The following is a 17,213-nucleotide window of genomic DNA, read 5'->3' on the forward strand; positions in this document are numbered from 1 at the left end:
TAGTACAGTTATAGGGCTCCTAGAAGTTTTAGGTTATGGGGAAGAGTCTTGAAATTGAGAGAATTTTCTTTCTCAAATTTATTTCTGAGATCTTTATCTTGTATATAGGCAAGGTAAGATAAGGAAAAGACTAGGCACAGGCCCAAGGACTTAGAATTTGAATCCTAAAGGTTAATCCTAGATTTGGGCAAGTTCCCTCTATAATATAAGAAAGACATTGCTTTGGTGTTAGTTTTAATTGTTTCCAAATAATGCTTTATTTAAATAAGAAAATTTGAAATGTGTATTCACACATAAATTTCTGGTAAATTCATATTCCAATAACTTTTCCCCTTTTTTGTATATTAAAAAACCTAACAACTGTAGAAGCCATTCTTGCTTGGTTTTAATAGTATAAAATGATTGATTTCAATACTGTAAAATTCTCTTTTCAAAAATTCTTGAGAGAAAACCAAAATGTTACCTACCACACTGCAACAAAGTAATGAAGAATTATTTGCAATGCTGATAAACACTTCTATTTATCTTTTTATTCCAACAGTAATCATTTTATTTGAAGGCTCAAATGAATACTCCATGTGTACATGATGAAACTTAGGAGCAAATATGGGAATTAGAAGTCTTTATTGCTGGGGTCCCTGAGTGGCTCAGTTGGTTGGACCACCTTAGACTTTAGCTCAGGTCAACACCTTGCTAATTTTCATAACTCTAACACTCCAGCTAAGCAAGTTTACAACTGCACAAGAATACTAGTAAACATTTAGTAAAGACTTCAAAATCTTTTTCTAATTAAAGACAAATGGTCACATTTCTGACAGAATGGGTTACACTACATTTTCAAATTTTAGTTTTATATTTTAGCTATTACCTAAGATGCCGCAAGAAACCTCTATAAGGCATTTTTTCCTAACACTGGTGTATGTATCCTAAAAAAATGTTCTTCACGCGCAGGGTAATACAGAAGTTCACCACTGGACAATAACCCTTCTTAAAATCCGGCCAACGTTGAGTCAAAGATCTTTATAACACATACAACATTGTGAGCCCTGACCAACGCTTCGCTTTGAAACACTGAAAACAGAAGGCCTTGAAGTGGGAAACCGCAAGCCTAGAAAACACTACGCGTCCCAGCATACTTTGCGACTACCAATAAAAATAACTCCCAGAATGCATTGCTCGTGACACGCAGGTTTCCCTTGTAGCTGGGGATTGTAGTTCTCTAGTCGTGTGAATCTGTAACACGAGGGTGGTGTGGTTGCTTACCTAGCGGAGGACATCAGGCGTATTCTTCCAGTTTTTGGCAAAGCGGAAACACTTCGGGCCCTTAGGCTGACTGGGTTCTTTGTCCTGTCTCTTGGTTTCTACTTCAGAAAGGTAAATTACGGAGGGGTGGCTATTCACGCATCCGGGCCCCACCCCTCCTTTCTGGGAGCGACCTCGTTCTGGTGAAGCTATTTGTCCCTAAGCTTTTGCCGTAGTAGCCGCCGCCCATCCCTCTTTGTGTGCTTCGGGAAGCCGTGGAGCTAGTGGCGGCGACTCTTGGGAGTTGGGAGTGTAGGAGAGGGACGTTACCCGGACGTCGCAGGCGGGCGGACTCTTTCCCATCACGCCAGCTGACAGGTGGGTTGACGGTGCTTCCCTCAAGGTTTTTCTGCTTGTTGTGTCTCACGTCCGGGCTCAAAGGGCGATTTGGCAGTTCTTGCTGACCGCGCTGCCTGGCCCCGCTCCTGAAGGAGAGGCGGGGAGAGCCAGGTGCGGTGACTCAGGAAGGCCGGGGGAGACGAGACCACTTGCTTCCCGTCTTGACCCAGCGGAGGATGGCCCGCGTAGCCTCGAGGCTTGCTCGGCGCCCAGTGGTCCCCCTCTCCCAGACGCCCTATCCTGGACCGCGCCCTCCTGAAAGTGACGCCTTTTCGTGTTGCTCCATTTTATAAATAAAAGTCATTACTACATGGCGTTGATGGCGTTTCTCCTCACCGTGTATGTTGGAAAGTACCCGAACGTGGAGGCTGTAGCACAAAATGACAGAGGCTTTCTTTTTTCTTGTAGTTTTGACAAAGTGAACTTGTCAGTCACGGAGCTTCCGGCCTGGGAGAATGAGCCGGTCAGACTTTGCTGTTGGGCTTTGACTAAAAGTATACTTACTTTAAATATATTTGATAGTTATTGATGGTAAATTTTGTGTTTTGCTTGTCCTGAATATTACTAGTTACACGTCATTTACGGGAATTTTGTCTGACCGCATATTTTTTTTTAAAGAAGGCAGACGTTTAACCGCTGTGCCACCCAGGCGCCCCGAGATAATTCACTTCTTGAAGATTAATTTTTTAAAAGAGTGCTACTTTTACCAACGTAATGATTGTAAATAATTATATGTTTTTTAAGGTCACAAACATGTCGGACAAAAGTGAATTAAAGGCAGAGTTGGAACGAAAGAAGCAGCGGTTGGCCCAAATCAGAGAGGAAAAGAAGAGAAAAGAAGAAGAAAGGAAGAAAAAGGAAGTATGTTTTATTTTTTAAGTGAACAATGTAAAATAATTGAATATCAAATACTTATACCTTTATGTATACTTTCAGAATAGTTAAAAATCCAGCAGTTGTGACTGCAAATACAGCACTGTAGGTGGATTTTACTCTAAAGAAACGGGGTATGTGAAAATGACAAAATTCATAAATTAAAATGATTTTTTTTTACTGAATAAAAATATTTCATATAGATTGATGCATTTTGAGGATTTGGTTTATAAAATTCAGTTTACATATTTCTCTCGCATATGTTTATTATATAAAGTAAGGGCCATCTGCCTTGTAATAGCTCATAAAACAGGGCATGTATATCATAACTTAGTTTGGAATTTGAATTTACTTATCTGAATGTTTTGCTAGTCTGCACTGCTAACAATTTGTCAGAATAAATAATAGAAAAAAAGAAATATATAATAGATTACTTAATTGATTGGGGAATTTGTTGTCTTTTCATCATGAAATATTTTCCTTGAAATATTTTTGCCAAGCAGTAGGTTTGATATTACCTTAAAGATAGACCTAATAGGTATGTCTTTTGATTTTTCACATCACCGTTTTATCATGTATGGCAAATATACATTGATCCTGAGCTGGAGATAATTTTACTTGTTCCGGTATTGATATGTACATTTTCCCCAACTATTGGATGGATTTGTATACTTTTTTTTATTTTTAAGATTTTATTTATTTATTTGACAGAGAGCGTGAGAGAGCAAACACAAGGAGGGGAAGCAGGAGAGGGGAAAGCAAGTTTCCCACTGGGCAGGGAGCCCAATGCGGGGCTTGATCCCAGAACCTCGGGATCGACTGAGCCACCCAGGTGCCCCAGATTTGTATACTTTTACCACAGATATGTTTTAAATGGTCAGTGTAAGATAATTATGCCCTAAGTGTGACATTAGTACCAAGGTTTCTATTTGATAGCCAATAGCCAAGACTTCTAGATATCTCTTAAGGGAAAAAAAAAATAAGAAAAATTTGAAGTACAACTTATGTACAGCATTGCTATGATGCTGTAAAGGCCTTTGAAGAGTTTTCTAATTTATTCCTGAACCTTTCTGTGATACATTATTCTAAGAACGTTGGAGGTTTAAGTTAGCCATTTGATTAAAAGTTAACTGATAGGGGCGCCTGGGTGGCACAGCGGTTAAGCATCTGCCTTCGGCTCAGGGCGTGATCCCGGAGTTATGGGATCGAGCCCCACATCAGGCTCCTCCGCTATGAGCCTGCTTCTTCCCTCTCCCACTCCCTGTGCTTGTGTTCCCTCTCTCGCTGGCTGTCTCTATCTCTGTCGAATAAATAAATAAAATCTTTAAAAAAAAAAAAAGTTAACTGATAGAAACATGAGTCCAATAGGCAGAGGCATTCCAAAGTAGTATCTATAGCCTTAAACCCTTCGATGCTGAGAGCATATTTGATTTTTGTTTCCTAAGGATGGCCATAAGTGGCATAAATAGCCTAGAGATATCTACTACATGATTCATAGCTAATTTAAAAGTTATAAAACATTACAGGAGAAAATTTAATAGTATTAAACAATGAGTCTACTAATACATTGCTGTATATACAGGTAAAGTGTCAAATTGATAATATAGCCTATTTGGCTCTTTTGATGAAATTCACTGATGACTTTTTTAAGTTAAAATGGTATCATAGAATATTATGATTGACAAAATTCACTGCAGATAATTGTATGAATAATAGTTGTCTAGCCAAAATAGGCGTCTGAGGTATATATTTAAAACTTTTCCTTTGTTTTGTTTTGTTTTAAAGATTTTATTTATTTATTTGACAGAGACAGCCAGCCAGTGAGAGAGGGAACACAAGCAGGGAGAGTGGGAGAGGAAGAAGCAGGCTTCTAGTGGAAGAGCCTGATGTGGGGCTCGATCCCAGAACACCGGGATCACGCCCTGAGCCGAAGGCAGACGCTTAACGACTGCGCCACTCAGACGCCCCTAAAACTTTTCCTTTGAAAGCTTAAATTTCATTTGAGATATTTTGGGTGATCTGAGGTTATTGAGGCTTATCTAGTTTACCGGGAAGATTTTGCTAAAACTCTAAGTGACTGAAATAAAAGCTGGCAGTAATTTTGATAATAAATGTTTTGTGTTATGCGAAAGTGAATTTTAACTTTACCAAATTCAACCATGTTTTTATTATCATAAAAATAAGACCTATAATTAAAAAAACAAAAATAAAAGCCTTTCTCCAGATGAATTTTTGACAAACATGCTCTACATAAAATTGCATAAATACAATGAAGACTTCATACAGAAGTTTGAGGTATTCGTACTTATTTTCAACAAATAACATGTCCATTTACTTAAAATTTGTTACCCGTTAAATAATTTAAATTTTTTATAGTGTTGTGATATTTATATCCAAGCTTTTGTGCCACTGGGGGAGGTTTCCACAGTTCCTAACTGTGGGTAGCAATTTCATACTGTAGATAAATAGAAATTGACTGTACTTTTTGAAATTATTAGGTAAAAACTTTTGTGGGAACTCCTTGATTGCATATCATTTGGAGATTACTTACTCGAACTCTGTTGAGAATGGTTTTCATTTAATGAGTGTAATGTATGTTCAAAACTAAGTCACCCTCCCAGAGTAAACAGTGTTAGTACATAATTTAAAATACAGTTTTTTTGCAAGCAGAAATGTTTCATATCCTATGTAAATTTAAATTTTTAACTTTAAAAATAGACTGATCAGAAGAAGGAAGCAGTTGCTCCTGTGCAAGAAGAATCAGATCTTGAAAAAAAAAGAAGAGAAGCTGAAGCATTGCTTCAAAGCATGGGGCTAACTCCAGAATCCCCCATTGGTAAGGATAAAAATATATCCATTTATAAGAGCCAAGAATAGATGCTATTCAGCTCAGACATATCTGAGATGAATGTGTTGACTTTAATATATTTTGCATATTTTTCTTATTTGTGTCCCTTAAAAATGATTGGTCTTATACTTTATTCAGAATTATTTTTTTCACATGTGCCAATACATGGTTATTTTGTTTAAGAGAGCTGCAAGATTAAGTGTAGTTATTAACATACACTGAAAAACCAGTTGACTTTTCTTGTTAAATCAGTAATTTATTTCAACATTTGTGGAACAAGTTTTCTGTGCCATGCCGTATTTAGCTCAAAGATGACTGATTCCTGATCTTTATATTTTTTTCTGTAGGTTAAAGAGAGGTATAATGAATCAAAGTTCTAAAAGTATATTAGTATTCAAAGGTATACGAGTGGAGGGAAACGATAGCCTTCTGTTCTCATTGCTAATAAGGGAAATAATATTGGTAGCCTGTTTTGGCAGCAATTTGACTTGTCCTTTTTTAGGTCATTCATTTTGATAACAGTACTAAACCAAAAAGCTGAAATAGTAGAGGTACTGAGGACAATCTAGTTACGTGCCAGAAAGCATTAAAAGCTTGGCCTTTCTTCATTTAGGCTTAGTTTGTCAGAAAGCATTAAATGACATGGCCTTCGTCATTTAAGGTTGGTTTGTCGGCTAATTCCATCTAGTTCAGGGGACAAATAACAGAAATAGTAACTGCTGTTTGCCTGTTGTGAGCTACAACATAACTATTTCTAGAGCTGTATTTCTAAAAGGCTTCAAGATGAAAAAGCTGGTTACTCTCATGGCTACTCTCACTCTTCATTGTTATTTCTTTCACCTCATTTGCCTTTTCCCTAATGGTATAATTTGAAGATTGAAATATATTTATATGTCTTTATTTAATAAGTTTACATTCATATTGCAGTTTTAAAAGTAAATGAATCAAAACAGTATTATTAATAAAATAGTAACTAAACCAGGTTGCTTGTTAGTTGTATAGTCTTTGATCAGTTTTTCTGTCGTCGGCTTTTTTTACTCCTGTAGAAATTTTTTTTCCTTTTCTATTTTTAGGATTTCAGTTTCACTAAATTCACTTGCTCATATTTCTCAGTTCATGGCCCTCCGCCTTTATCGAGTCTTGACAGACCATTCTTCAGGGCTGTGTGTGTGTGTGAGTGTGTGTTTCTCCCTCATTCTCCATTTCCAATTCCATTCCGCTTCCCAGTATTGCATTAAGTACCCATTTTTGCATTTTTAAGATATGTCCTTTTGATCTGTCCTACATGTGTTTACATATTTTAAGGTTTCATATATACGTGTGCATGTACGTTTTATACACATAAACAACATTGTGTTATTTGTATCATTCTGTTTGTATCTTTTTGTCAAGCAGCATTTGAGACCTGCCCATGTTGCTAAATATAGATCTAGTTATTTATTTTTGACTGATGCATAATATTCCATTATAGAGCATATTTTACTTATCTGTACCCCAAGTGATAGGCACTTAGATTGTTTCCATCTCTTTGCTATCACAGTCAACAGTGCAAAGAATATATACTTTCCCTTTGAGAACTGTGGAAGAGTTTCTCTGGGGTGTATGCCTAAAAATTGACTTGCTGTATTATTGTGTATAAACTTACTTACATTTACTAGATTCTACATTCTACCGCTCTCAAGGATGACTGCAAGTTTACCCTCCCAATGCCAGTGAATGAGAAAGTAACTATTTTACCATATCCACATCATCACCTGATTTTATCCAACTTTCCAATATTTGCCAAGTTGGTGGGTATAAAGTGGTATACCAAAATGTTTTAATATAAATTTACCTGTTTACAGCAAGGTTGACCATTTCTCAAATAACTATCATTTTCTTTTCTGTGAATTACATATTCGTATCGGTAGCCTATTTACTATTAGAGTTCTTTATCTTGCTGTAGGAGTTCCTTGTGTATTTTAGGGGAGGACTTCTTTGTTTTAGTCTTTTAAAAAAAACCTTCTCCCAGTCTATTACCTGTGAACTCTGTTTATAGTATCTTTCATTCAACCTAATTCTTCATTTTAATATGTTTAAATCCTTCATTTTCATAATAGATGTGCCAGTTATAACCCATTTTTTGTGCTTTTGGTCTTTTTTTTTTTTTTTTTAAGAAATCCTTTCTTTGAAGACACAATATATATTTTCCTACATTTTTTCTGTTAGACTTTATAGTTTTAGCCTTCACCTTTAGATGTTTGGATTATGCAGTATGACGTAGGAATCCAATCTAGTTTTTCTCCATATAGTTAGCTAATTTTCTCAGTACTAGTTATTAAATAGTCCATCTTTTTCCTCACTGATACTGATGCCAGCTGTGTCATACAATCCGTTCCCATATATTCATGACATTTCTGGACTCTGTTTTCACTGTTGATCTAATTTGTTTGATTCTGTACAATTAACCCATAGTTTAAATTACTGTGGCTTTGTATTCTATGTAATTTTCTTGTACTGTCCATGTTCATTGGCCGTAATGGTTATGATTTTGAAATAAGTTGGACAGCTTTCTCTTTTGATATTTTGTAGAACAGCTTGTAAAGGGTACACGTTACCTGTTCCTTTAAAACTTGGTAGAATTCAACGGTAAAACTGCCTGGAATTACAACTTTTTTTTTTCCCAGTGGGTAGTTGAGAGCAGAGGTTATTCACGATTTCAGGTCTCTTTTTAAGGTTATAGTTTAAGTATTCTATTTATTTTTGTATTGGTTTGATTTTTTTAAAACAGTAATAAATATTTATTATCTCTCATAGTTTCTGCCTATTAGGAATTGGGTAGTGGCTTAGCTGACTGGTTGTGGCTCAGTGTGTCTCCTGGCATTGAAGTCAAAATGTCAGTTAGAGCTGCAGTCATCTGAAGGCTTGCCTGCTGCTAGGATTTTCTTTCAAGGTGCCTCACTCTCATAGCTGGCAAGTTGGTGTTGGCTGTTGGTGGTGGAAGTCCTGAGTTCCTAACCACATGGGCAACTACACAGAACTTCTGGAGTATCCTTCCAGAATGTCAGGTTCTCCAGAGTGACAATTCAAAGATAAAGACATCCAGGAAAAAGCTATTATTTTCATGACTTACTCTTGGGAGTCATCAATTCTACTACATTTTTCTGTTGACTGGAATTCACAAAGAATTTGGACGTTCTTTAAAACTGCCAGAATATTTGCAACAAATTCATAGGTCTCTTCATATTTTGAGATGATCATATTTTTTTTCACTTTTAATGTATTAATTTGATGATTTATAATGATAGCTTTTCTAATGTAAAAGCATGCTTACATTCTGGAATAAACAACTTAGTTATGAGATGATTTTTTTCTTATGCATTGCTGAATTCATTTGCAAATATTTTATTTAGGAGTTCTTCATCTGTATTCATAAGAGAATCATGCCTATAATTTTTTTCCTTTTATTATATCTTGTCTGGCCATTATAATTGATAGAATGGTTATATATCTATAATGGCTATAGTAGCCATATTAAATGGGTTGTGTGGTTTTCACCTTCTTCTATTCTCTGACAGATTCCTAAAGATCTGTCCAGTATAGATTTGAAATTAGGCTTGAAGAATACAGGATACAGGTGAAGGCAGTGTCTACCAAACTTTCTTGACAGTAACCCAAAATAAAAAATACATTTTATATCATGATGCAGGATGGATTCTTGTTTTTCTTTTCACTACAGAATGCATTTAGTAAATATTTTTAAATTATAGAGTGTAAAAATACTGCTAGAATATTCAGGAGGATTTATTAAAAACATCAGTCTCTTCTTTTCCGAAAACAGACTTCTTTCTTTTCTTTTTTTTCTGAAAAGAATGTTTTTTTAAAAAGACATAGCTAATAAAATCCCTTTTAGCTTCTCATCATTGGTAGATTCTTATTTATTTGGTGAGTTGACTGCTTTTTGTCAGAGATCCTTGAGAGCAGAGAAAATAACATTTTTATCCCTGGTGTCCAGCGCAGACTAGACACTTAAATGTTGTTCAATTATTATTAGGTTGTATGTCTTTCTACCTTATAAGACCAAATGAAAGCCATCTGCTTTAAAAGCAAAACTGGGGCGCCTGGGTGGCTTAGTTGTTAAGCGTCTGCCTTGGGCTCAGGGCGTGATCCCGGAGTCCTGGAATCGAGCCCCACATCAGGCTCCTCCGCTGGGAGCCTGCTTCTTCCTCTCCCAATCCTCCTGCTTGTGTTTCCTCTCTCACTGGCTGTCTCTCTCTCTCTCTCTGTCAAATAAATAAATAAAATCTTTTAAAAAAATAAAAATAAAAGCAAAAGCAAAATCTGATTGTTTAAGTGTCAGAAAAAAGCATAGTAGAAATTGAAATTTGAACATTTCATAAAAGGAGCATGGCTTTTTTTTTTTTTTAACTAAATTTAAGTGGCCAGTCTTAAGAAAGTTAATTTTAGGTACAACAGTCAAGACATGTTATATCCAACGTGGAGTTCTTAAGCATTGATGATTGAAAAAAATAAAGTGAATCTCTTTTGTATGTATAACTACTGTTTTAACCATCTTGTAAAGAGATGAAAGCAGACACTGTCAATTACTCTGTAGCCTGAGTCTGTATCAGTAAGGCACAGAACATCGATTAGTATGATAGTTTATTATCTGGATTTTCTTTTACTAGGAAGAAACAAAAGAACTTTGCTAGTCAAAAATAAGTATTGCTTCATTTATTTCCCTCGTACTCCTTGTAACTTTTGCATACCTTAAATCTCATTTTTTCCCAGTTTGAGAAATAATTGGCATATATCACTATATAAGTTTAAGGTATTTTGTATGATGGTTTGATTTACATATATTGTAAAATAATTACCGCAGTAGGTTTAGTTAACATTCATCATCTCATACAGATACACTAAGCAGAAAAAAAATTTTTCTTCTTCTGATGACAACTCTTAGAATCTATTCTTTGAACAGTTTTCTTATGTATCATATAACGATGTTAACTATAGTCATCATGTTGTATGTTATATACCTAGTACTTATTTATCTTATAATTGGTAAATCTGATTTTTAGATGGAATGAATGCTTCCCATGTACCAAGTCATTTATTCAAGTTTAGCCTAATTTTAACAAATGGTTCATTATAGTATTTTAACATCACAGAATTTTATTTTTATTAATTTCTTTGAAAAAATTTATCTGATGCTCAAAATTACATTGAAGAGAATAAAGGAAACGAAGCATTTAGAGATTAGTGGAGGATATTTAAACTTCATTATCAGGAGAAGAGGCCATAGAAAGGGAGAAATTAATATTAAAGAGAGCTAAGGTTTAAAGCAATACCTTTCAGGACAAAAGGAGAAGTTATGAAAAAGTTATTTAAATGTTATTATTCCAGGCTAAGAGTATCCACAAGGGGGCATTATTGTAGCGTGGGCTATGTTTGTGTATTAAGTATCCTAGATTAGCTAGAGGAGGCCTTACAACTTGGGGTTATCTCAGAAGCTCACTCCTTCCATTTTACTGTCTCTACCAGCTCCTACTCCCTACAGTCACTTTCCTTGGCTGTTCACCTTTTCTAGGTTCTTCTTCCTGGCAAAAGCCCCTTCTTGCCAGAGGCTTTCTTCTACTTGAAAAATAATTGGACTGTGCATTATCCTTCATCACTGAGACATTTGTGTAGTTCTGAGTGGTCAATTCAAACTTAATTCAAATCATTAATCTAGGTGCATTCCTAGGTGCTTTCTGGTTTAAAAATATTCTAGGCGTTTCTTTGCAGGCCAAAAGGCAGCAATGTTGATTTTATATCCTTGGAAGGCCAAGATCTAAACTGGTGGGAAAGGCCTTATGATAGGGTTTTTATTCTAGATAAAGAGTCACAGTCTTTCAGTATTACTTATGTGATCGATGAATGCAATGGTGTAGTTTTGTTTTTTAATTTACTTCATATTTCTCCTCTGGTTCTGAAAGAAGGAAATAAGTATCTTTGCTCTAAACTTCTCTAAATCTTAGATTCATTCAAATATTCACATATGTTAATGTTAAATCTTTTATTTTGTGCCTTTTAAAGCCTTGTTTTAGGCTATTTTATATATGTAACTGGAGTAAAAGTGATGCGATTGAATCACTGCTCTTATTAAGCAGATTGTATCTCAGATACTTGGCAAAAGCTAATTAGTAATGACTTTTGTTATTTTCAAAGCTGATTGGACTCTTAAACCGTCTTTACAAATGAATTCTAAAACTGAGTCTTTTTTGAGATTAGAGGGGCTATGAGTTCACAGGTTTTTTTAACCTCCCTGAATGTATGCTCTTTTTCTTGGGGGTTGTTTGTTGAATCTGGGAGTATCGTGGCATTGCCTTATTGTGCAATTACTGTAGTCTTTGATTTTTCTAGACTAATTAGGTTGGAATATGGTAGTGACCAAACAACACTACCATTCCCTTTTTTTCTGTTAATATTACTCCTTTTTCAATAATGGTAATTTTCTTTTTCTAGGTTTGTCTCTTCTGTAGTATACATTATGTATTATTGCAAGATGAAATGGGTGAGCCAGATAATAACTTTGAGTCTTTTAATGAGTCCTTATCCATAAACTGGCTTGAAAACTATCTTTTGTGAGAAATGATACAGTTCTGGGATGGAGATTTTTTTTGAAGTACAAATGTGATGCCATGGTGATTAATATTGCTTCTAGCTGATAAACTATGATAATTTGGTAGCAACACCCCTGTAATTTATTTTTTATCTTGGAAACTTTTATTGCTGACGCTTTTATTGGCTAGGTTAGTGCATATATGTACATATAATTACTGTTTAATTTGTTTCCATAAAGAATTTGAGGTAACATTTTTTTATAATGTAGTTTTAACCAAGTAAGATACTATTTATTCCTGTATCAGTTGGGACTTAGACTAGGGAAAGCCTCACATTGAGAAAAGACAAAAAGATGAGGAATATAGCCTAAATGAAGTTAGGGGACATTAATGTTCTTTTTTTTAGATACAAATCATGTTTAGCTACTCTGAGTTATACACGCAGCACCTAGCACAGTGCCATCCACCTGTAAACTATGTGAAGGTGATCTGGTTTTATCATTGTTTGTGAGAGAGGTAGTCACAAAATTAGAAACATTCAATTATGTTTTTATAGTCCTTTGGAATTTAAGCAAGAATCAGTCACTATATCTCAGGAAACATTCTAGCTATGATTTTTTTTTTCTTCTAATCTTACTATTGGTTACCAATAGAATTTGCCATTGGAAAAATAAGGATGATTAGTTTTGTACCTGTGTTTGAGATGTAATTCATCATAGGGGCACCTGGCTAGCTCAGTCAGTAGAGCATGTGACTCTTGATCTTGGAGTCCTGCGTTCACACCTCACATTGAGTGTAGAGTTTACATTACCCCCCCCCCCAAAATGTAATTCATCATACTATACTTGTACATTTTGTTAGATTAGCAAAGCCACCTTTTTTTGGTATCATGTATGAACATTTAAATATAATTTTAAAGGTTCAAAAATGAATGTGACTATCCCCAAAACATAGATTTTTAATTAAATACATAGTTCTTCAGATTAGTTCCTTTATAATTAGGAACTTACATTCTTTTCAGTAGACTATTGAAAGAAAGGCTTGCAGCTCTACATAAAACGTGTTAGTCACTTAATATTATATACTGAAAAATTATTTTAAAAAGATACTCGGGATTGGGGGCATTTTTGGTAATATTTAACCAGAAGATGGCAGTGATGATCCTCCTATACTTCCTGCAATGGTAATCAAAATGTTTTACAAATGTAATAGCATGAGATGTGCACGTTTAACTGTTGGTATATAATGTTAAGAGTGATGATTTAGGGGAAAGCATTTGCTGTTTGTTTTATATACTATGAAAAATGTGTATTTTTCTATAAGAAGGGATTAAGAATATTTTGGGTGTCTGTATCTTTGTCTGTACACTTCAGTTTTTTCTGAATACTGGGGTAAGGAAGTTATCATAAGTCTTGCCTTGTTTAAGTTGCATGCATCACTTTATGTTATGCATCATGTCTAGAAGGCATGCTGTTTTATGGCCTGTTTGCATTTTTCACCCAAATTGCTGGAAACTAATGGACATTTTAAAGGAGCCATTCCTTTAGCTGTGGTCATTTTCTCTAAATTGGCCCCTTTTCTTGGTAAAGGGAAAATGAAATCACTTAAGGCATTAATTTCTGAAATAAAAATTGTTAGATAAAAATTAACATTTTAAAATAAATCTCAGAAAACCAAGCGTAAATGACTTTTGAAGAGTATTTCAGAGTTTTGATTTTGACAACAATTACAAGTAATATTTATAATCTGGTGATCTTAAAAGAGAGAAGTTAGAAAGGGGGGAGGAATGCTCTCCTTTGAAAATTAGTGCCCACATTTGGTGTTGGCTGGGATGAAGATGCATCCTTTCATAATCTTGCTTTTATTTTTAATATAAAACCCAATGCATTTTGCCAGAGAAATTGCATGAGTCGTCAGCATGCATTGTTAACTTTGTCTTTCTCCTCTTCTTTCTACTGTTCATTTTCATTCATGTATTTTTGTTTTTTGGTTTGCCATTTTTTTCTTTTTTGTTAATTACTTCATGTTAAATTACTTTTGAAACGTCATAAGCTGAGCAACCTCTCCGTGTAGTAACAGCGGATACCTGTCTATTTCACTATTTAGTCCCTCCTCCTATGTCTCCATCCTCCAAATCTGTGAGCACACCAAGTGAAGCTGGAAGCCAAGACTCTGGAGATGGTGCAGTGGGATCTAGGTACAGTAAATTTCTTTTAATAGTTTAATGATAGAATGCATTTAGTGCCCACGTACTATTAATGCTTTAGAGGGACTCTAAATAGTTATGTTAAAACTAACATTTTGAAATCTAAATGGCATAGAAATTGTTTGTTTTAAATTGGGGGAAATTTTTAATAGTATTTTAACTGTCATTCTTGATTAATTTAGACTGAATAGTTAACTCATTTTACACTAATTATTTTATATTAAAATAGAGACGTTAATTCACTTAATTTTTTCTGCTTAAGCATAGTTCAGTGGTTGTGTAAATGTTTTGTTTGTATGATATAATATAAACAGTGTAAATAGTGTATGATAGTATAAAATAATATAAATAAAATAATATAAATATAGCATAGTTTATAAATAATGTAAAACCTCTGTTGTGCTTAATTGTCTATTCAGTAATTGAAAATCTAAACAATTCAGTTAAACACTTCAGTTGTGTTCTATTGAGTCTCTAGTTCTAATTAAGATAGAAAATAACAGTGCATAAAATATCAAATATAGATAACTGCTGAGGAAGCAGGAGTGTTTACTGTCTTGAGGGCATTATGCTAAATGAAATCAGAGAAAGGCAAATACTGAATTAGGTCACCTATGTGTGGAATCTAAAAAACAAAACAACACCAAAAAAAACCTTACCCCCAAAGTCCAAAGAAATCCAAGATCATAGATAGAGAGAACAGATCGGTGGTTGCCAGAGGTGGGGGATAGGGAATGGGCAATATGGGTGGAGAGTTTCAAAAGGTACAGACTTAAATATGTCATGGGGATGTAATGTACAGCATGGTGACTACAGTTAATAATACTGTATTGCATATTTGAAGATTGCTGAAGAGTAGATCTTAAAAGTTCTTATCACAAGAAAAAATTTGTAACTGTGTATGCTGACACATATTAACTAGAATTGTGATCATTTCACAATATATACAAATATCAAATCATTATTGTGTACACCTGAAAGTAATATAGTGTTATATGTCAATTATACCTCACTTAAAAAATTTTTTTTTCTGCCCAAGTTTTCCCGTACTCCTATCTTCCTTGTGAAACTGTATTTCATATTTATTTTAGGAACCTGCCCTGGGACTTGCTTTCCAAAAGTTCAGTAAGATTTCAGCTTCTCTCCAAAGATTGTATTGGGGAAAGTATTTTTACTTACTCCTCTTTGTCGCGCACACACACACACACACACACACACACAATAACAGCAAGTCTTTTAAAAACAGCATCATACTTTTTGACTCCTTGTGTTAGCTGAAATGAGATTAAACATAGTTAAAATTTTTATTTGGAATCCTTATTTTGGGCAGGAAGTTAAATGTCCTCCTCAGAAAAATGACTTAACATACCTCCTAATAAGAAATAAACTTGAGAAGTTTCATCTTCTTTGTGCCTGAGTTCCTCTGATTGAAGTTAGAAATGAGTAATGAGAATCTAAAAGGCAGTAAAAAAGAAGCAAGGGAGCTACATAATAAACTCGATATTTTAATCAATTCCTGAATAATCAGGTTATCGTTAACAATTAGAAGACAAAAAGTCTCACCAGTTTGGATTTGAGATGTGTCTTCCAAAACTGTTTTGTAAATAGAAGCAAAATTGCAAATCTAAGCTATATTGTCATCGGAAGTAAATAATAAAACCATCATTTAAGAACAATCAAAACTTTTTTTAGAAATAATAGTACCTTATAAAATAGTATATATTATTAAATTAAAGGCTAAATTTATTTAGTCTAAACTCATTTTTAAGACTAAATTTGTTTCATACTTCCTACTTCTGTATTTTTGTACAATTATGTTAATATTCTTCTGCTAATAAGCAAGTGGTGTTTTCAAGAGACGGCTTTTTTTTCCTTTCTACAGCTTTACCATACTACAAATATTTACCCAAACGAAGAATTATTATATTTATTAAATTTATTTGTATTATAAATTATTTTTATGTAGATATTATACCATGTTCATTTTGAACTCTATGTTCTTGATTTTGAATAGTAGAAAGATTATTTTAAATGTTGCGCCAGCAAGTTTGCTTTCAAAATTAACATCTACTTGATTTTGTTCTTTTTTTTTTTAAAGATTTATTTATTTGAGAGAGAGAGAGGGAGTGCGAGTGGGGGGAGGGTCAGAGGGAGAGAAACTGAAGCAGACTCCCCGCTAAGTACAGAGCCCTGACATGAGGCTTAATCCCATGACCCCTGATATCATGACCTGAGCCGAAACCAATAGTTGGACGCCCAACCAACTCAGCCATCCAGGTGCTCCCATCTGCCTGGTTTTTTAAAGTAATGTGAATTAGAACATATCCTTTTGAGTTTCATTGGGAAACCTAGAGTTTATTAGTGACTCTTTGGAATATTGTGAATTGGCACAGGGAGTAAATGCTGTTCAGAAAAATATTTATTTGTATATAGTACACGTATTCATCAAATTGCCAGTTTAATGTTAAATACTATATAGATTACCACAGAAAATAAAATATCTGTGGTCCTTGCCTTCATGGAACTTACATTCTAGTGAGTACATCATTAATTTAAAGATATTATTCACTGTACTGAAAAGTTCCAAGCATAGTGTGCTAACTTGTGTTTGCTTAAGTTTAAAGTATAGATTTTTAATGATAAGTTATAAAACAAGAAAACAGGTATTTAAATATCTTTAGGGGTATTTGTTCTTATTAGAGAATGAATATAAAATTTAGTTTCTTCTCAATTTAACAGGAGAGCAAAAAAAATTCCTCTTTTTGAATGAGATGACCTAATATCTTTTTAATCTTACTATATACATTGTCTCCTTTGAGAGCACAGACTTGGCTTTAATCATTAATTTTCAAGAGGGCTATGTAGGTTCTTTTTTATGTATATATGTATACATACAAGAGTAAAAACTATGAATTCTACATCATCTCCAGATTCCATAGGAGGGAGATAATCTTGTTGATTAATTGGTGCTATTGGCAGTGAAATAATAGCATTTCTAAATATATGGCTTTTGAAAAGAATGCTATGATCTGAGAATGAAACAGAATGAACTTGAATTGAA

The 17,213-nt window shown here is 34.3% G+C and overlaps 1 protein-coding gene across 5 annotated transcripts in view; it reads left to right on the top strand.

Annotated features, from left to right (window-relative positions):
• Nucleotides 1-1,231: 1,231 nt before the first annotated feature.
• DYNC1I2 (dynein cytoplasmic 1 intermediate chain 2) overlaps nucleotides 1,232-17,213 on the top strand; it is a 52,957-nt gene continuing 36,975 nt past the window's right edge. For 2 of the 5 annotated variants that reach the window (XM_034654731.1, XM_034654735.1), the window contains exons 1-4: nucleotides 1,403-1,620; nucleotides 2,386-2,502; nucleotides 5,233-5,350; nucleotides 14,053-14,143. In XM_034654731.1, coding sequence (XP_034510622.1) covers nucleotides 2,395-2,502; nucleotides 5,233-5,350; nucleotides 14,053-14,143 — 317 coding nt within the window. In that variant the 5' untranslated portion in view covers nucleotides 1,403-1,620; nucleotides 2,386-2,394. Of the gene's footprint in view, nucleotides 1,375-1,400; nucleotides 1,621-2,385; nucleotides 2,503-5,232; nucleotides 5,351-14,052; nucleotides 14,144-17,213 lie in introns of those variants that run through there. The other 3 variants (XM_034654732.1, XM_034654733.1, XM_034654734.1) reach the window with 3 other exon arrangements.

Source organism: Ailuropoda melanoleuca, chromosome 2, assembly GCF_002007445.2.
Source record: "Ailuropoda melanoleuca isolate Jingjing chromosome 2, ASM200744v2, whole genome shotgun sequence".
Classification (NCBI taxonomy): Eukaryota; Metazoa; Chordata; class Mammalia; order Carnivora; family Ursidae; genus Ailuropoda; species Ailuropoda melanoleuca.